Source organism: Musca domestica, unplaced genomic scaffold (assembly GCF_030504385.1).
Source record: "Musca domestica strain aabys unplaced genomic scaffold, Musca_domestica.polishedcontigs.V.1.1 17, whole genome shotgun sequence".
In the NCBI taxonomy this organism is placed as follows: Eukaryota; Metazoa; Arthropoda; class Insecta; order Diptera; family Muscidae; genus Musca; species Musca domestica.
The window spans coordinates 10,854,972-10,876,954 of NW_026712230.1; the positions used below are offsets into that span (position 1 = coordinate 10,854,972).

Below are 21,983 nucleotides of genomic sequence, written 5' to 3' on the forward strand. Positions count from 1 at the left end.
GACCGCCTCGTCGTCTACCTGGCCTTTAGCAAGTACAGATTGTCTTTACCTTAGCTTGTTTTTACCGAGCCTTTAGCTTGTTCGTACAGAATGCCAGGCTTTAATCTCATCTAAACCGACTCTCTGACCAGGAACTCGTCTATACCGACTCTCAAGTCTGCAGCTCGTATATACCTACTATCTGGCCTGTAGCTCGTTCATACCGTCTTCCTGAGCCTAATCCTTTGCCTTTAGTTATTCTACACAGACTGCCTGGCCTTTATCTCGTCTATACTAATACTCTCTTGCCTGCAGTTCGTTTATACCGACTCTCTGACTAAAATTTCGCACACATGTTTATTTTGCCAGTAGGTTAGGTTAAGTTCGTAAATGGGTCATTTAGGTTCACGTCTTCGTATAGCCCCCGTATAACGGTACCTCCCGATTTTTGGTATTTTGATGATTTTAGCGACATTATTCACCGGAATTGGTTTCAAATTTGCCATTTGAAGTTCATAATGGATACTACAGCCTGTGACAGAAAATTGTCTATGCAGGTCCAGGTCTTCGTATCGCTCCGATATAACGGTACCTTTTGAAGATGCTACATAATATCCATTTATAATATGGTAATGGCTTATAACAAACAATGCCTATGTAGGTCCACGACGTATAGACCCCAATATAACGGCTATATTCGGTGTTGTTAAGATTTTAATAGAATTTCTAATGGATTTTATTTTTTGAAAATTTCAAAATTAGTTCGAAATGTTGGAGGGTATTCAAAGTTCGGCCGGCCGAACTCACTGCATTTTAACTTGTTTTCCTATAACTTTATAATGTTTATTCGACACACTCAAATGTTTTTAATCTCTCGCAACCTTGACCTAATGCAATAACGAAAACGTTTCATTGATCTTCCATACGAGAGTAATCAGCCTTGGCATTGCTATTTTGAATACATCTTTCCATGACTGGACAGAGATTATCTCACAAACTATATTTTGGTGAATACCTATCCTATGTGTTAAAAAATTTGGACACTTCAATGCATTTCAATGGTAACCACTTTCCGGGACCCTGTAATTCCGCAGAGAAAGCTTTGTACATTTGTCCCCCCTCTGGAACTCAACTGATAAATAGAATCGCAACGGATTTTCACAAACAATCTCAGCATTCAGAAAGAGAATCAATTTATAAATCGATCTTCAGTTTTATTCGAAACCGCTGATAAGAATGTTCGCTTTTCATTGGAATAGAAAGAAGCGTGTTACGTTTTTTCTGTGAATAAGATTTAATTTCGCCATATTATAAAAATAATACAAATAAAAACAAAAGAAAACCACACAAACAAACATGCCACCAAAATTGTCCATGAGAGTTGCCAATAAATCGCCCTGGTTTTGTGTGGCCTGTGTCATGGCCATTTTGGCCATTATTATTTATGCCTGTCTCACCGCGTACAATGTCACAGGCCTGTTGATCTATTATCAAATAATTGAAGAACAAACCAAAGATACGGATCCAGATGTTTGGACAAATGAGCTGAGAGCTCTACTTAAACACATTAGCGGTATGTAGAAAAGATCATTCGAAATCCATTGTTTTTTTGTTCGAGATAAGGAATTGATTTGAGTACACATACACTCGTATAGAATTTATAGAGAACATCATACCAAAATATTGGGATTGTTTGAAATTGTCTTAGGACCATGGAGGGGGTTTACTTTAAGGGCTTGAGGGATAGCAGAATACGAACGAAAAGGTGTTGAAAAGCTAGGGAGTCGGTATGGACAAGGTAATGGTCAGGGGTCGGAATAGACGATGTGATGGCCAGGGAGTCGGAGTAGACGAGCTGAAGGCCAGGGAGATGATATAGACGAGTTTCTGGTCAGGGAGTCGGAGTAGACGTGCTGAAAGCCGGGGAGTCGGAATAGATGAGCTGCAGGCAAGGGAGTCGGAGTAGACGAGTTGCTGGCCAGGGATTTTGAGTAGACGAACTGATGGCCAGGAAGTCGATATAGACGAGCTGAAGGCCAGGGAATCGGTATAGATGAGTTGAAGGCCAGGGAGATGGTATAGACGAGTTGCTGGCCAGGGAGTCGGAACAGACGAGCTGAAGGCCAGGGAGTCGGAATAGACGTGTTTCAGGCCAGGGAGTCGGAATAGACGTGTTTCAGGCCAGAGAGTCGGAGTAGACGAGCTGATGGCCAGGGAGATGGTATAGACGAGTTGCTGGCCAGGGAGTCGGAGTAGACGTGCTGAAAGCCAGAGAGTCGGAAAAGACGAGCTGAAGGTCAGGGAGTCGGTATAGACGAGGTGATAGTCAGGAAGTCGGAACAGACGAGCTGAAGGCCAGGGAGTCGGTATAGACGATGTGATAGTCAGGAAGCCGGTATAGACGAGCTGCAGGGTAGAGAGTCGGTACAGACAAGTTGTAGATTAGGGGTAAACAAAGACAAGAGAGCTGCGCGTCGGGATTCCGTATGGTAGGGAGTATATCATCATTTTAATCTTCCACCTTTTCTACCTTATTCATTTTCCAGCAATTAATCTATATGCCAACATTGCCAGCCTTTTCGTTTACGTAGTCATGTTAATTCTATCGGTGCTAATGATAGTTGGTTTGGAAATGGTAAGTTCTATGCAAAAAGATATTCCCAAAAACTCAATTTAACACAATACTGAAATAACGAACTCTCTTCATAGAAACGTCATCAATTCATTTCACCATGGCTAGTGGCGGGCTGCATTATGGTTGGTTGCGGCTTCTGCCTGAACATCGTTACATCCCAGAGAGATAGCCTCTTGGATTACATTGTGATGGGTAACTTGTTTTGGTGTGAATTATTGTTATTTGAATACATGTATCTTTTATCAAGGCCTCCAAATATTTACGTGGTTTCCCGTCTATACCTATTACAAAAAGCTTCGCCCGACACGTTACTGGAAACAATACGGATTTATTAACGTCTATCGCGTCTGGGATCAACCGGAGAAATTTCATCAATGGCGTGGACAGTTTCCAATTTTTTTGCCAAACAAAAGTTGCACATCTGAGGGAGAAATAAAAGCTTAAATAAAATTGTGATTTTTATTTGTAAATTATAAAAAAAATTAATGAATTAAATAAATTTTTCTGAATGAATGGCATCCCTAAATTATGAGTAGTAATGTCACTTCGGCAAATTTTGTATGTGTTCTCAGGTGTGGGGAAAAATGCTCACTTTTTCGAATTGGTTTTTCTATCTAAAGGAACGCCTCATATGTTCCTTCCGATACAAAAAAGGCATTGGTTACTAATTTTTTCTATAGAAAATAAGACTCATTTCTTCTCAAAATTTAAATTGAAAATATTATTGTATTACTACTCGCCTGTGCTCCGGCTCTCTTTCCATTGATAATAATATTATTAATTTTTTTTCAAAACAATTCAGTTTAATTCATAAGAAAAACTAATCTTTAGTTTGTTTTGAGACGATTGTTTAGATTGATCGCCGTAACGCTATACGTTCGAACGTTTAAACGAATTTTTGTGTTTAAGGCTTATCATGTTATCATCGTTTCGAATTGTCTTCTCGATTGCCATCTATACGACGGTAATGTACACGCTGCTGCTGATCCATAATGTGGTTCTTATCAAAAACTATCATGAGAATATAAAAAATGCGAAAGAAATGGATTATACGTCATATGAAGATGATAGCGATTATGATGGTAGTAGACTGAGGATGGATGAATTTGAAGGTATGTAGGCTAACTGAGGCAAATTTAGGACCTTTGTCTTCTAAAGCATCAAATAATGAAGGAGTTTTAAAGACTTTTTTAAAAAGTTTCGCTAACAAGAGGCAAGGGTGATATCGATTTGTAATATGTATAAATTTGTATACAGGGTGAGATAAAAAACTGCAACCAATTTCAGACTGCTGTCATTTCTAAGCCACTCGTCCGACGGCTGTTAAAATTATTCCACTGACAGCTCATTATATTGTTTACAAACGTATAAAAGCATTTTGGTGACAATTTTCCAGAAAAAAAGTTATTCGTGATGGAATTCAAGCGTGATAGTGTGATTTCTTTATATTTGGCTGGAAAACCACAAATGGCTATCGTATGAGCAATCCATTATTTAAATGTGAATAAATTTTTAGTGTCTCGTACCATCGCTCGTTACCGTGATGCAGGTAGCGTAGCCCAACGTCAAGGAAGTGGACGGAAGAAAACAGCAACATCAGCAGAAATGATTCGAAAATTAAAAAAGCGACTTGATCGAAACCCGCGTCGCAGTGGCCGAAAATTGCTCGTGAGCTGAACGTAGCGCAATATTCCATTCGGCAAATATTGAAAAATGAGCTCGGTCATGAGTCATTGAAATTCCAAAAAATGCAAGGACTTATACCGCAACAGAAAGAAAATATACTAGAAAATAGAAGAGCTAAACAGTTGCTTCGCTTGGTCGAAAGTGAAAATGTGCACCTTCGGTTGGCCACCAGAACTCAAACGCCAGCCTTGGTGATGGTGGGGGCCACCATAACAGCCTATGATCGCCCTCCGCTGGTATTAATCGACCGTGACATTAGAATAAATGCCGAATATTATCGCGAAAATATTCTGGAGGGTGTATTAAAGCCTTGGGCACGCAAACTCTTTGGCCGCAGTCCTTGGACATTCCAACAGGACTCAGCACCATTTCACTCAGCACGCGTCACCAAAGAATGGCCACCAAAATCTCCGTATACCAATCCGTTGGACTATTGTATCTGGAATATTTTGAAAACAAGGTTGGCATTAAAAAATACCAAAGTGTTGATCACCTCCAGCAATCGCTTCGCCGGGAATGGGCCAAAATACCACAGAGCAACATCATTGGCTGTTTGAAGGCCATAATTCGTGCCAAAGGTGACCAATTTAAACAAATCTAAACTTATTCTAAAATTTGATGCTATTTCCAGCTGCAGTTTTTTTTATCTCATCCTGTATATTGTTACTAGATGTTGTTCCTTTATCTAAAAGCCCAGTAAGTGAGAGAATTTAAGAGTACAATTTTAACATTTGTGTTACTGACTGTTTACAAATTCTTATTGAGAAAATTTCGATTGTTTTGTAAACAAACAAATTTGAGTCTTGGATACAAAACGGATAAAGAATAACGAAGTACAATTTTAAACAAGTAAGCAAAGGCTATAGTCGTGCGGGGCCGACCATGTGATACCCTACAACACTACAATATGTTAGAAGCACCCTTATGTCCAAGTCCATTTTGGAAGATTTCGCTTTTGAAATTTTGTCATGGAGCACTGCCCAGATATTGCCCTTACCATTTTGACCAGGGACATTTGCGCACTCCGTCGTGCTGTTAGTTTTTGTGGTCCATTTTACAGCTAAATATAATCCAATGGTCATCCAAAAAGCTAGAATTCTTCCCTATCCCTAACTCTCTTCTCAGGCATGTTGATTGGCTTCAATTGTGTGATCAGTAATTTTTTCTGTTTTGGTTCATTTGAGCCCCTTAATATTTAGCGATCATCTCCAAAAGCAAGAAGCCGTTCTGCATCTACAAATTTAGACCCATCTATATGATTTGCTTGCCTACGATATTTAGCTATATTCATCAACGAAATCAGCATAAAAAAGCCAGAAGTTCGCCTTTTGTGTATTTCGGATATCGCCTGTAAGTAATGTTGGTATTTTTTTCACACAAAAGTTGTGGTCTATTCTACCCGTGTTGTAAGGTGAAAAAATTTTACAAAATGTACATTTCAATATTATAAGTCAAATTGAAAAAATAGCATGCGATAAAAAATATGAAAAAATAAAAACAATTCACTAAATGCTACAAAATCTATAATAACACCATTATTTGCTCATTTTTATGCGATTTTTTTAGATTTTATTCTCTTATGCCAAGAGGGCATTCTGAATTGACAAAATTTGTCAAAATCGGTCCAGCCATTCTTGAGATATAAGTATTTTAGCTAACATCCCCTTCTATTGTATATTTACATTGTATATATTTCCCGATATATATCAGATATATTTGCTATCGGCATCTACGTAACGGTCAGAATTGACCTCTTCATCTATTGTGATTTCGCCGGGATTAAAAATGTTCGCGGTTTAATGAAAAATTTGACTTTTATTTAACACAAATGCTATGGTCTGTTTCACCCACTAAATATTACCCGATGACCATCAAAATTCGAAGACTTCTGGTCAGCCCTAAGATCTAGCCCCATGCTAACTTCCGCGTCGATTGGTCTAAAACTGCGACCTGTAGAGCAACTGTAAAATCAGGAAATTTTTCAGTATTTGGTCCATTTTAACCCCTAAATATTATGCGATCATCTCCAAAACCAAATTTTCTGGGCCAGACCCCACCTCCATTCTAAATTTAGTGAAGATCGGGCCATAATTGCGACCTGACATACATAGCTAGATCGACTCAGCTCGGCGAGCTAGGAAGATCCATATATACTTTCCTATGTGGGAAACCAATATTTCGAGGTGTTACATAATTTTTGGCCCAATCAAACTTATAATACCCCCAACACATAGTGTTGTAGGGTATAATGATTGTCATCTACCAAATTTCGTGGGTAAATGTGACTAGGATTATCAACATACCGAGTACCGGTGGTTATCGTTATATGTGCGCTATAGGAAGACTCGGACCTAAAGTTTCAATTTTCTGCCGCCGAAAAATGTGGCAAAAATAATCAAAATATTCGGAGGTACCATTATGTAGGTGCTATACGAAAAGGTGGACCTATACATACTATGTTTCGCAACAGGGGCTAGAACACATTACGAACTACAAATACCAATTTTTAGACAAAAATCATCAAAATAACGAATATTGAGAGGTACCGTTGTATGGGTGCTATACCATAACGTGCACCTATATATACAATGTTCCGCCACCGGAGGTAGAACCCATTACGAATTACAAATAGCAATTTTTAGACAAAACCGTGGAAAAAATTTAGTGTTGTCTTCCACATAAAAAGTCCAAAATTTCGAAAAAAAATATTTGATATAATCCAATCGTGGCACGTGGGAATCTATATACATAAAAGAGTAGTGAAATAACCTACGACTGAGTATGCCCAGACGAAATGACAGAAACAAGAATCTTGAAATTTTGGGTGAGGTGAGGTGAGAACGGTAAGAAAGCTACTTAAAGGTACCAAATATAATACTCTTTGAATTTGACGAACCAGTAAAGCTAGAACTCTTAAATTTGGAATGTGGGCCATTGATAGGATGTGTGATGGATGTGGCACTTTTTTTGGAAATTCATACGAAAAGTATTAAAATGTGATACATTAAGTACCATTTTGCTAAAAACTTGAAATTTGAAATGGGAATCGAGGTTGAGGAATAAGTTCTATGGGTGGAGGTAGTTTTGAAAGTGTGTACTCATGTATACCAAAAATACCAAGCGGTACTAAATATGATACAATTTGAATTGGGAGAATAAAAATAAAACAAGAATCCCGAAATTTGGGGTGTAAAATTGGGAGGTAGATTGAAGGTAGTTTTTGAAATTCGTACTTACGTGCACAAAAAGTACTAAATGGCACTAAATTTTGTAAAATTTCGTTTTGGGTGAGTCGAGATATCTGTAATACTGAAATTCGGAAATAAGATTATTATTGCATTGTAGGGCTAATGTATGTAGGTAGTTATGGAAATTTGTACTTATGTGTACAAAATTGTACTAAATTTGAAACAATTTGGATTTTGTTGAACCGATAGAGCTGGAATCCTGAAATTTGAAATTAAGATTACTGTTGGAATGTAGGATTGGGGTATGTAGAAAGTTTTGGAAATTCATACTTATGTGCAAGAAATGTACAAAATGGTACTACATTCGGTACAATTCGGATGAACCAATAGAGCTGGAATGCTGAAATTTGGATATAGAATTACTATTGTATTGAAATATGAAATCACGATGAGATAAAAAAACTGCAACAAAGTAAAACGCCATAATTTTTACATTTTATTTAATTTTATTGAGTGAATGCACAAATTGTCGGAAATAGCATAAAATTTTAGAATAAGTTTAGATTTGTTCGAATTGGTCACCTTTGGCACGAGTTATGGCCTTCAAACGGCCAATGAAACCGTCACATGCAGCCCGAATGTTGCTCTGCGGTATTTTGGCACATTCCCGGCGAAGCGCTAGCTTGGTATTTTTTAGTGCCAACCTTGCTTTCCAAAATACTCCAAACACAATAGTCCAACGGATTGGTATACGGAGATTTTGGTGGACATTGTGCGCTGGAAATGAAGCGAGGATCCTCATTTTGTTACCATTCTAGGGTGGCGCGTATTGAGTGCGACGGTGCTGAGTCCTGTTGGAATGTCCAAGGTCTGCGGCCAAAATGTTTGCTTGCCCAAGGCTTTAATACACCCTCCAGAATATTTTCGCCACAATATTCGGCATTTATTCTGATGCCACGGTCGATAAATACGAGCGGCGAGCGACCATCGGCTGTTATGGCGGCCCACACCATCACCATGGGCGGCGCTTGAGTTCTGGTGGCTAACCGAAGGTGCACATTTTCAGCTGGCCTCTTTGCCAAGTAATCACTATCATTTTGTTTGTTTACAAACTGCTGGACAACGATTGTTTTCTCATCGGAGAAAACCAAATTCGACAGTTCACCACTTTCGATCAAGCGAAGAAACTATTTAGCTCTTTTGAGTCTATTTTCTTTCTGTTGCGTTGTAAGTTCTTGCACTTTTTGGAATTTCAATGGCTTTACCCCAAGCTCATTTTTCAGTATTTGCCGAATGGAATATTGCGATATGTTCAGCTCACGAGCCATGTTTCGGCCACTTCGACGTGGGTTTCGATCAAGTCGCTTCTTTACTTTTCGAACTATTTCTGCTGATGTTGCTCTATTCTTCCGTCCTCTTCCTTGACGGTAACGAGCGATGGTACGAGACACAAAAGATGTATTCAAATTTAAATGCTGGAGTGCTCTAACGATATTTACTTGTGGTTTTAAAGCCAAATATAAAGAAATCACACTATCACGCTTGAATTCCATCACGAATAACTAGTTTTTCTGGAAAATTCTCACCAAAATGCTGTTGTGCGCTTGTAAACAATATAATGAGCTGTCGCTGGAATAATTTTAACAGCTGTCGGACGAGTGGCTTAGTGATTACAGCAGAGTGAATTTCGTTTTTTCATCTCACTGCATTTAGTATAGGGAGAAGGAAGAGAGCTGGAGTCCCCAAATTCGGTGTAGATGTCACTACTGGTTTCTCTGGTAAAGATATGTAGGTGGTTGTGGAAATGCGTCCTATATTTGAACGAAAAGTACTAAATCTTACTAAATTTGGTATTGGGAGAAGGAAAAAGGCTGGAGTACTCAAATTTGATATTTAGGTCTCTGTTGCTATCGAAACGAAAAGTACTAAGTGGTACTAATTTTGGATCACTTTTGGTGTCTAAAATGGAAAGATGTAGATTGTTTTGGATATGCGTACTATATATTACTAAATTCGGTATTCGGTATTATTCGGGAATCCCGAAATTTTTTATTGAGGTGTTTGTTGTTATATGTGATTGAGATATGATATGGAATTTGTACTATAATTGTACGCAACTTACTAAATAGTACTAACTTTGGTACTGGGTGTAAATTTTCAGCTCTATTCTGAAATTTTATATGGATATCACAAATGGTACTACAATTGACTAAATTTAGTAATTGGGGGAAATTACAAAGCTGAAATCCCTAAATGTGATATAAGGTCACTATTGCTATCTGAGGTTGAGATATGGAGATTGATTGTTTTATTATTTTAAAGTGCGTACTTTAACACTACGTAAATAACTAAATGCTACTCATTATACCCTACAACACTATGTGTTTCCTTCCTCGCTGAAGGAAAAGTTTGCAACAACAAAAAACTGGATAGCAGCAACTGGAACCCAACCAGACAAAAAAAGGCAACAGATAAGCGGCGCGCGAAAATAAAAACAACGCTTTTTACAATCCGACAAGATTTCGGTTTGAAGAAATTAAGCAAATTTCTTCCGTTTATTAAATGTACAATTTTAATAAATTACACACGATCAGTTAAACAATTCGAATTTCGTGTCTTTTTAGAAAAATGGCGATGCGAACGACAACCAAAGTTTTTCGGTCCAAAAAAAAAGCAACTGAACTCGCCGTCAAACTTGCTCGCTGCTAAAAAACTGACGAGAGGTAATCCATCAAAAAATCCTTCGTCCAGTACATTGTGGCCACATTTATTTCAGTATTGCCATATCTTCTTAGAATTGCAACATCTCCTCAGAATTGCCACTGGAGCTCGTTTTAAAATTGTTCACGAACGTGAACATTCCGCCCACCTTTCAGTCTTTCCATTAGAGAAACGACATGGAAAGGCTCGAAAAAAAAACATGAAAAGAAAAATTAATAAAGAAAACAATGATTAGTTAATTGTTCCCAGTTGTGCATTTTAAATATGACACTCCTTATTTATTTTAGATCTTATTCAGAGAAAGAAACCAATAAATTTACAACAACAATTTCCAATCCAAATTTATTTTATTAAAAATAAGAGAGAAAAATTCAAATAGATCCACTTATGCCAATTCGACTTCAACTGAAATAACAAAAAATAGGGTGAAATAGGTCATGGCTAAAGCTTATATTAGTTGGCTTACATCCAGCTTATGGGGTACACAATCCCGATATAATGTAGCCAAAGATCGTAAATTGTGCCAGAGGTTTTCCAAAAGTACCTCCACTTACCCCATTCCGAATAATTTTGAGTACAGATCACCCCCTAAAGTTATAAAAACAGGGCCAGAGGTGTAAAATTGTTCATCAGCTAGTTGTAGTCCCGGGAAATCTTCGGTAATACGCACGTCAACGGACCTTTTCGGTGTCATCACTTTGTGATCTCGCCTCACCTCAGCGTAGGTTTCAACAGTCGTAGACATACCGTGATTGCCTCTAAGTCTAAGAAGACATCTAGCTTTTTTTTCCGATTTTCACAATTTTTTGACTCATCCTTCTTGCCAATGATTCAGAAATTATTGAAATCTCATTGGTTGGGTCAATCAAAGCCCTTTCATGTATATACCGGTCTCCACAAACTATTTTAACCATCGCCGTCGGTTTCAATAGAACCGTCTCCTGCAAAGTGTATGTAGGAATTACTTCACTGGACTGGTTCTTTCTTCTATTGTACGGCTGAGCATTTCGTCCACGGTAAGGAACAACCTCATTTAAAAGCCTCTTAGACTCACTGTGAGAATTTCGGGACGAACTAGGTCCTTTTTTCAATGCAGATTTGGACGAACTGGGTCCTTGCTGCGATAAGGCTTTGGACGAACGAGGTCTATGCCTATATGACGAGTGACTTTCATTCTCCGATATGGACTCGGAAGTACTAGGATGTTGCCTTGCCTTTCTTTTTCTTGCGATCTCCCTAGACGAACGAGGTCCAGGTTTATGGAGTAGAGTGTGATGCATATCACCACATTTGTGACACTTTCCTGTGCTTGTACATGTGCGCCATGTATGATCATGTCCCAGGCATCCAGCACAATGTTGATAAATTGAAATTATTTTCATTCTCTCCGCATAGTCCATATTTAAAAATTTTTTGCAAAAACGAAGAGGGTGATCTTTCAAGCAGACACGACAAACTATTCGTTTCTTGCCTACTCGATTTTCGACGTTATATTTCTTAGCTTTAACCATTACCCTAAAATAGAAAATTTAATTGATCAATTTGAAGGCAGAAGCACGAGCTTTACCACAGGTCTTACAACAAGACCACGTGATGTTTTGATCTCTGCAACACGCACCAACTGATCGACACCTGGCAACACTTTAGTGACCCGCCCTAACCGCCACTCGTTTGGGGGGATATTGTCTTCCTTGATGACAACCATATCATTTACTTTAATGTTTTCTTCTTGATTCTTCCACTTATTCCTTTTTGTCAGCTCTTTCAAGTACTCATCTTTCCACCGCAGACATAGACGCTGATTGAGAGCTTTGACTCTTTGCCATCGGTTTATTATTGACTCTGGTGTCTCACTTATAGCAGGTTCTGGAGGAGACAAAATTGGACCACCGATTAAAAAATGTCCCGGCGTTAAAACATCCAGTGAAGATACGTCTTCTGAAAGGGGACAGAGCGGTCTTGAGTTAAGACAAGACTCTATGCGTGCCAATAATGTTGAAAACTCTTCGAAAGTATATTTTAAATTAGCTGCTATTCTTTTGAAGTGATATTTAAAAGACTTGACCCCGGCCTCCCATAAACCTCCCATGTGTGGTGCGCTTGCTGGATTGAAGTGCCAATCGATACCTTGTGTAGCATAAGATTTCATTATTTCGGGTGCAATGTCCTTTAGAAAAGATCGAAATTCCGCCTTTAAAGCTTTCGACGCTCCAACAAAATTCGTGCCGTTGTCGGAATACATCTCACGCGGACACCCCCTACGTGAAACAAAACGAGCAAATGCTGCCAAAAACGTAACTGTCGACAAGTCGCTGACAGCTTCCAAATGAATGGCTCGTGTAGCAAAACACACAAAAAGACAGACATATCCCTTTGTAATTAGACATGCACGGCCTGTGTAATTTTTGATGTCATAAGGTCCTGCGAAATCTACGCCTGTTCGAGTAAAAGGTCGATCAAGTACAGTTCTTGAAAACGGCAGAGACGCCATTAGTTGAGTCCTAGTCTTTTTTGCAATGATGGTACAAATTCTACAACGACGTATAGACCACTGTATCAGATTTTTAGCTCGAGGTATCCAAAATTCTGTCCTCAAAATACGTAGCATCAGCTGATTACCTCCATGCAAAGTTATCTGATGAATAAAATTAATTAAGAGGCGCGACAATTTGCAGCCATATGGCAAAATTATCGGATGCTTTTCGGTAAGTGACAGGGATGAGGAATTTTCCAACCGCCCACCTACACACATTAAACCCTTTTTATCAATGAAAGGATTCAAACAGAGTAAATTACTTTTTGGAGAAATGGATTTCCCTTTGGCAATATCATAATATTCTTCTCTGAAATATACCTTTTGGGAAATAAGAACTAATCGCTCTTTGACAGTTTTAAGCTCTTCAGATCCTACAATTTGGTTAGAGAACCGTTTTTGTTTATTAAGGCAGTCAATAAACCGAAAAACGTAGGCCATTATCCGCAATGCCTTTCCATAACACGAAAAACGGTCCAGAACATCATCATAATCTTTAATGAAGGTATGGAAACTTTTCAACTTGCGTTCTTCTTCTTCAGTAGCGAACTCATTGTTGATAATTTCCCATTCGTTACTAGGAGACTTAAGCCAAGAAGGTCCATACCACCATAGTGAATTATCTATAAGATCTTGCGGACGGATACCTCTACTTATTATATCTGCAGGGTTAAATTCAGATTTGACGTGTCTCCACTTGTCCTTTTCAACCTTATCCAGAATCTTTGATACTCTATTTGCAACGAAAGTTGTCCATGAACTAGGGGGCTTTTGAAGCCATGCAAGGACAATCGTGGAATCTGACCAACAATAATATTTGGTATTCTTTTCATTTAGGCACAAGTCAGTTTTAAATGACCCCATCAAATCGGATAATAAAAGAGCTCCGCAAAGTTCCAACCTTGGGAGCGATACAACCTTTAATGGGGCCACTCTTGATTTTGCTAGCAATAAATGTGTTTGTATTGATCCATTATCAGCATGAACTCTTGCATAAACACAGGCCCCATAAGCTTTCTCTGAAGCATCAGAAAATCCATGAATCTCTACTAGTGCATTGGGTTCAAAACCTACCCATCTTGGAATTTTAATGTGATTCAAATATGCATAGTCGCATATAAATTGATGCCATTGATTTTGACTATTTTCAGTTAATTCTTCATCCCAACCTATGCCATCACTCCATATTTGTTGCATCAACATCTTCGCGACAACAATAACAGGACCTAACCATCCTGCTGGATCAAATAGACTTGCTATTATCGACAGAACTTCTCTTTTAGTAAATGTCATCTTCATGTCAATAGGTTTTACCGAAAAGTAAAAATGATCACTTTTAGCGTTCCATCGGATGCCTAAAGTCTTGGCATTACTCTCATCTTCAATTTCCAAAAAATTCTCACGTAGAATATGCTCTGATGGCAACCCATTTAAAATTCTTTCGTCATTGGAAGTCCATTTTCTCATACAAAACCCAGCAGAAGATAATGCTTGAATCAACTCATTTCTAGCCTTGATAGCTAAATCTAACTCATGCGTCCCTGCTAGTGCATCATCTACGTACATCATGCGTCGAAGAATTACTGCAGCTAAAGGCAATTCATTTTCGACATCTTCGGCTAACTGGAGCAATGTTCGAATGGCCAAAAAGGGCGCACAATTGACCCCAAAAGTAACAGTCTTTAATTCAAATTCATTCAGATCAGCTTTGGGGTGTTTTCGAAAAACAATTCTTTGAAACTTGGTATGACGTTCCTCTAACCATATTTGGCGATACATTTTCTCTATATCTCCATTAAAAACAAAACGGTAGAATCGCCATCTAATGATCAACAACATTAAGTCATTTTGGAGGATTGGACCAGCATGTAGAACATCATTTAAACTGAGACCCGTCGTTGACTTGCTAGATGCATTAAAAACAACTCTCACTTTTGTAGAGGAACTCTCAGGCTTTATAACTGCATGATGCGGCAAATAAAAAGAACTGCAAACATCAGATGATTGATCAATTTGAATCATATGACCCAAATTTTCGTATTCTAGTAAAACACTGTCATATATAATTTTAAAATCTGGTTTCTTACACAACGAAGCTTCGTTCCTAAAAAATTGTCGACAGGCTTTAGTTTTAGATTGTCCTAGACCTCGTCCATTTAAAAACTGGGACTTAAATGGCAACGAAACTATATATCTTCCATCTGACCGTCTTTTAGTGGTTTTCTTATAGACTTCCTCACAGTACTCATCTTCGGGACTGAATTCAGAAACTTTTGGTGGCTCTTCTAATCTCCAAAATTTTTCTAAGAGTTTATCCACTTCTACCGAGGTACAAAGCGAAACAAATGTCGTAAACGCAACGCGATTGAGACTGGAAATTGGTCCAGTGAGGATCCAACCAAAAATAGTTTCCTGTGCAAGAAGAGACCCTAGAATATTCTGTCGCACACCGCCTAAAACAATTTGCGGATACACATCACCCCCAATTAGAATATCCACCTTATCGCTTGTTGCAAATTTTGGATCGGCTAATGGCAATGTACCTAGTGAAAAAGAGGAAGGAATATCAACGGAGGTACTCGGTAATCTACCAGTAAGTAAGGGCAGTACCAACGCAGCGACTTCAATATTAAAATTATCGGAATGTGGCGATTTTAAACAAAACTTACATTCCTTTTCTGCAGAACCAGCTATTGCTTCATTCAGGCCAGAAATTCTAGCATTGACATTCGTCACTGGCAGATTGAGCCTTCGTTGCAGCTTTTCTGATATAAAGGTGGCTTGCGAACCCGAATCAATCAATGCTCTTGCTGTAAAAACATCCCCGTTTGAGTGGATATTAACAATGGCGGTTCCCAATAGAACCTGTCTTCGAGTGTTCGTAAAACAACTTTGAACATTAGATCCACTGTTATCGGAATTCTGTCTTGTTTGCTGACTAGTGCTTGGCTGAACATCCGCATCTGTAACAGAATTTGAGATTGTGCGGCATCTATGTAAAAGAGTATGATGCTTCAAATTGCATCTAGAACAACTGAACTGACTAGAGCACTGACTCAATTTGTGATTGTTACTGAAACAATTAAGACATAAATTATTTCTTTTCACCAAATAAATCTTTCTCCCTGGGTCATTTTTAAAAATTTTGGACATGATTTTAGAAAATGATCTTGAGAACATGCAAAGCAAGCTCGTTTATTAACATTTGCCTGATAGGACTTGACTCTCTTATCGGGTCTGGTAGATTCATTTCTTTGTAAACTTTCGGTCCCTCGGGAATGTGTAAGGTCATACACAGTTTCCAATGATTGAAATCTGGAAGTCAAAAAATCATCAAGGTCTGCCCATTTGGAAATTTCAGTTTTATTACTAACTGTTTGCTCCCAGAGTGATAAAGAAGTTGCTGGCAGTTTAGTGGAGCATAAAAATACAAATATTGGGTCCCAATTATCTATATTGATATCGTGTAATTTAAGAGAAGTTATACAATTATTTATATCCCTTTGCAAACGTTTGATTTCTCCTGCTGATTCATTCCGAACAGGTTCGAGGCTAAAAAGTATTTTTAACTGACTGTTTACCAAAATACGCTTATTTTCATACCTATCCCGAAGGTTTGACCAAGCATTTTCAAATCCAGAATTCGTCAGAGGTGATTTTTTAACAATTTCCAACGCCTCTCCTTGAGTACTCTGACGTAAATAAAATAGTTTTTCAACTGGCGTGATAGATTTGCAGCTAATGTACACCGCGCTGAACATGTCTCTAAAGGACGGCCATGAGAGATAGTCGCCGTGAAAGATTTCTGTAGTGCATGGTGGTAAACGTAAACGATGATCGGGTATTCGGTTCTCTAAAGGGTCTACTGCCTGGTTATTTGTGACCATTGTTGACGTCAAAGCGGATTGATTCATAAAAGTTTGCGACAACTCACCCATTTGAGCAGCGCAGACGATGTAAGCTTCTCTACATTGCTTGAACAATTCTGATGCTTCTTTTTCTTCGTCCAATCCATCACTCCCAACACAAAATTGTTCATAAGCCGATCTAACTTTTTGCCAAAGTCCTTTAAACTCTTCTTTCCGAAGCTCTACCGTGAACATCGTATGTTCACTAGGGAGAATAGCAGTATATTCCTTTTCAAATTCAAGAAAAAGAGCGGCAAGCCTTTTGAATTTTAACAACATTGTTGATTGTGACATTTTAATTTCAAATAAAGCTTAAAAACTGCCACAGAATTATTAACAGAGAAAGCAAATTATGACAAATATATTTACAACCGCTTAAGATAACCTGTGAAAATAAGCAACCAGTCTCGTTTTGACGATTCTATTTTATCAATCCAACAATTTGTATTTTATGAGTACTCAGAAATATAAGAACAAATATTCTTTATTCCTGTATTCTGAGAATATTGTCACCGTCAATGTTCGTATAAATTTCAAAAGATAACAAAACAATGAAAGGAAATAAACAATATATATATTAAATTCTATTCCAGTCACGACAGTATAGAAATTACTGAAAGCTCTTGTTATTATAAGTCTCCACTGAAAATTGCCTCGACAACAGATATGTATAACAGCTGAGTGTTATTATTTCGTAGTGAATGCAAACTTCATATGATCACTAAAGTTGACCGAATAAAAAGAAGCAAGAACAAAACAAACCACGAATATTAATTTTTTCTTACTCTCTTTTCTCTTGAAACACAGCAGATAATATAAGTAATTCAAGGAATAAGTTGCGTTCCTTGAATATTTTCCCAACAAATTTAGGTTTATTTTAATCTTTTCAATTTTCACGCACTCACACTCACACTTTATTTTTAATAATATATAAAAAGGGTATGTTTTTCCTCAATTTTTACCACTGGATTTAATAAAGGTTTTAACAATTAAATTTTTTCACTTTTGCTTCAATTTAGATATAAACTAATGAAGAAGTAGTACAGAAAGAAAGGAGAGGACAATTGTTGTTGTTTTGATGCCAAATGTCGACTAGTGGTAGCGTAGTTGCCAGATCAATAATTTATAATGCGTAAAAATGGGGAATACAATAAAATTAACAATTTCCCAAAAAAACGAATTCTTGTTCACAATTTATAAAAAATTTTGGTTTTATTCATAAAACCAACGAAGTGTTACCTTTTTTTATGAATATCAAATGAAAAAATGTTCCTCGTTTTGCTATCCGGCTCGAAGGACTTATGTTTCCTTCCTCGCTGAAGGAAAAGTTTGCAACAACAAAAAACTGGATAGCAGCAACTGGAACCCAACCAGACAAAAAAAGGCAACAGATAAGCGGCGCGCGAAAATAAAAACAACGCTTTTTACAATCCGACAAGATTTCGGTTTGAAGAAATTAAGCAAATTTCTTCCGTTTATTAAATGTACAATTTTAATAAATTACACACGATCAGTTAAACAATTCGAATTTCGTGTCTTTTTAGAAAAATGGCGATGCGAACGACAACCAAAGTTTTTCGGTCCAAAAAAAAAAGCAACTGAACTCGCCGTCAAACTTGCTCGCTGCTAAAAAACTGACGAGAGGTAATCCATCAAAAAATCCTTCGTCCAGTACATTGTGGCCACATTTATTTCAGTATTGCCATATCTTCTTAGAATTGCAACATCTCCTCAGAATTGCCACTGGAGCTCGTTTTAAAATTGTTCACGAACGTGAACACTATGTGTTGGGGGTATTATAAGTTTGATTGGGCCAAAAATTATGTAACACCACGAAATATTGATTTCCCACATAGGAAAGTATATATGGATCTTCCTATCTCGCCGAGCTGAGTCGATCTAGCTATGTATGTCCGTCCGTCCGTCTGTCCGTCTGTCCGTCTGTCCATGTTAATTTGTAATCACTCTACAGGTCGCAATTTTGACCCGATCTTCACGAAATTTAGAATGGAGGTGGGGCTAGGGTCAGAATAGAACCCTATTTCTTTTGGAGATGATCGCCAAATGTTTAGGGGTTGAAATGGACCAAATACTGAAAAATATCGGATTTTGCAGTAGCTATACAGGTCGCAATTATAGACCAATCGACGTGGAATTTCGCATGTAGCTAGAGTTTAGGGCGGGGAAGAAGCCTACCAATTTGGGTGGTCATCGGATAATATTTAGCGGGTAAAATAGACCATATCTCTTTTGTTGAAAAAATTCAAAATTTTTCATTAAAACGCGAATATTTTAAACCCCGGCGAAATCTCAAAGCCATGACAAGGTTACTTCTGATCTTTACATTGATGTTAAGATTCAAAAAATCGAATATATAGCAAATATATGCGATATATATGTCTATCAAAGGAGATATGCTTAAAAGATCTCTTATATGTCGAGAACGGCTGAACTGATTTCGACAGTTCTCATTAATTCAGAATGGTCTCTTGGCAGGAAAGAAAAAACGTCTAAAAAATCGCATAAAAATATCTCTGTAAAGATGAAAATATTGATTTGGTAAAATTTTCTCATATTTTTTCAATTTTGTCATATTTTTGGCATATTTTCATTTTGAATAAAACATTTGGAAATATTTCTACAGCTAACAAAACTAAGTAGTTAGGATATCAGGATATCATATACAGATCTCATTTATGGCCCGATCCTTACGAAATTTTGCATGGGGATAAGATGAGGGTCAGAATAGAAGCCTACTCTTTTTGGAGATGATCGCCATATATTTAGGGGTTGAAATGGACCAAAAAAAACTGCAAAATTGTCGGCAGGTCGTAATTATCGCCCGATCCTCACGCACGTTTGAATGGGGGTTACCTGCAAATTGCAAAAGCCAAGCAGTTTTGGATGGGCATCCAAAAATATTCAATGTGTGAAGGAGTTTGCCAACTTTTGTAGACAAAATACGAAAATATCCATTCCAGAGACTTTTTGGAGAATTCACAAATACAGGAAAGACGCACTTCTGACTATTTCGTTAAGGCTGATTTCGTTGAAGAATATAGTCAAATGTCTGTATCTCATATAGATGCGTTTTAGTCCAAAACCAATAATAAATGATAATCTTTTACCACTTCTGAGAGGTTATAGGTCTTTGGGAAATATTGGTTCCAGATCTAGGAAGACCATTTACGTGCAACATCTACCAATAAATTGGAAATGAGCAAATTAGTTTTAGTTGCTATTATTCGAAAATTAGAGAACGAAACCTGATGGCTTTCTTTTATTATTTGTCACAATATCTTGTGGAATTCTGTCGAGTATTTCGCCTATATAAACTGTATGGTTTATTATAGTGTTGTAGGGTATTCAACGGTCGGCCCCGCTCGACTGTAGCCTTTGCTTACTTGTTTTAGTATTGACTGACTTTTGCCAAAATAAAAATTCTTCTACGTAACATAACTGAGCACTTAGCACAAAATACATTTCCTTTGAAAACTTGGATGGGCACACTCAATATTTCCTTAACTTATTAGTGATGCAAAATGTCTTGATTTTACTACTTAGGAATGCCAAAAAGTTAATTAATATTATCTTTATATACCCTACACCACAAGGTGGTCAGGGTATTATGTCTTCGTGCATTTGTTTGTAACAAGCAAAAGGAAACGAGATAGACCCGTAGTTCCTCTTGATGATTTGCATAGAATCACATTCTGAGTCGATTTATGCATGCCCGTCCGTCCGTCTGTCCATGTATTTTTGTAAACAAAGTACAGTTCGCATTTATTGCCCTATCCAGATGAAATTTTGCACAGATCATTTGTTTGGCCCAAGGACGAACCCTATTGAAATTGGAGATAATCGGTCATAATTTAGATACAGCTCCCATATATATATTCGTCCGACTTGACTTTAATTGTGCACCAAACGTGTAATATCAGCCCGAATAGTATGCACATACAACTATATTAGGCCTGAAAATAATTATGCCAAATTTGATCGAAATCGGTTCCGATATAGCTATAGCTCCCATATATATTGTTCATCCGATTTGTTATTTTTGTTCTCCGCAGCCGTAATATGCACTCTGTAACAACAAAATTTGGGGAAATATAGCAAATACAGCTCAGAAATATCTTTGCAAAAATTTCGGTTCAGATTTGGATATAGCTCCCATACATAACTTCGTCCGATTTAGTTTTTATTGTGCACCAAACGTCTAATATTTGTCCAAATGTAATGGAATTTGGCACTTACGACCGAATTGAGTCTAGAAGCTAGTATGTCAAATTTGGTAAAGATCGGTTCAGATATAGCTATAGCTTCCATATATATTGTTCATCCGATTTGTTATATTTGTTACTCACAACCGTAATATACACTCCGTAACAACGATATTCAGGGAAATATATCAAATACAGCTCAGAAATATCTTTGCCAAATTTTATCGAGATCGGTTCAGATTTGGATATAGCTTCCATATATATCTTTATCCGATTTCAAATTAATTGTGTACCAAATGGGCAATACAAGTCCGAATTTAAAAGATACAAATGCTTCGGCATATTTAGTCCTTTGAACTTTAAATTATAATTATAATCATAGCGTGTATGATTGAATTCTCCCATAAAAACTTTTAAATGTTATGTGGAGCTCTACTAAATTAGAAAAGTGGTGTAGGGTATCATAAAGTCGGTCCCGCCCGACTTTAAGACTTTCTTTACTGGTTTTAAAACACATTTGACTTTTTCGAACAACCATTTGTTCTTTTTCAAATGCTAGGCACCCATGTTTATACCGTAACCGAAGAACTGAATTGGTATGCTGTTATGTGGACCCTGTCAGTGCTCCTGATTGTAGGCGTAAAATTGGTAAGTTCCATTTGTAAAGTGATACAAATTCGTAAACTCTCCCTCTTTAAAAGCAAATCCATCAAGCAATTGCTCCATGGCTGCTAATGGGTGGTATAGTCGTTGTCATCGGTTTCATTGCCGGCACCATCATTGGTAATCCTGAAAAGTATATTTTGGAGCTTTCCGTAATAGGTAAGGTATATTTCCAAATATAGTTCTTTTGTTTTTAAAATTAGTCTTCTTATTCGTTCAAAGCGATTCAAGCAGTGACGTGGATACCCGTCTATTTGCATTACAAGGCATTGCGAGAAAGTTTCTACTTCAAACCGAAGAATTATGTACGGCCCAACAAATATGCTGGAGCTATGGATTAGATATTCATTAACTAAATAAATGAGTTGGTTAAAATGTATAATAAAAAAAATTAATATAAAAAAAAAAAAAAACAAACAAACAAAACAAACAAAAATTTGGTGATAT

At 37.4% G+C, this 21,983-nt stretch overlaps 2 protein-coding genes across 2 annotated transcripts; both read left to right on the forward strand.

Moving 5' to 3' along the window:
• Positions 1 to 1,166: 1,166 nt before the first annotated feature.
• LOC131801710 (uncharacterized) lies at positions 1,167 to 3,140 on the forward strand. Its single transcript, XM_059120642.1, has 4 exons — positions 1,167 to 1,552; positions 2,526 to 2,614; positions 2,689 to 2,806; positions 2,862 to 3,140. Exons 1-4 carry the CDS (start codon positions 1,336 to 1,338, stop codon positions 3,056 to 3,058), a joined length of 621 nt encoding a protein of 206 aa, XP_058976625.1. The 5' UTR covers positions 1,167 to 1,335; the 3' UTR covers positions 3,059 to 3,140.
• A 272-nt stretch (positions 3,141 to 3,412) lies between these two features.
• LOC101888517 (uncharacterized) lies at positions 3,413 to 21,925 on the forward strand. The gene is made up of 4 exons (XM_005178323.4): positions 3,413 to 3,726; positions 21,433 to 21,521; positions 21,575 to 21,695; positions 21,759 to 21,925. The coding sequence occupies exons 1-4, from the start codon at positions 3,531 to 3,533 to the stop codon at positions 21,875 to 21,877; spliced, it is 525 nt and encodes a 174-aa protein (XP_005178380.1). The 5' UTR covers positions 3,413 to 3,530; the 3' UTR covers positions 21,878 to 21,925.
• The last annotated feature ends 58 nt before the right edge of the window (positions 21,926 to 21,983 follow it).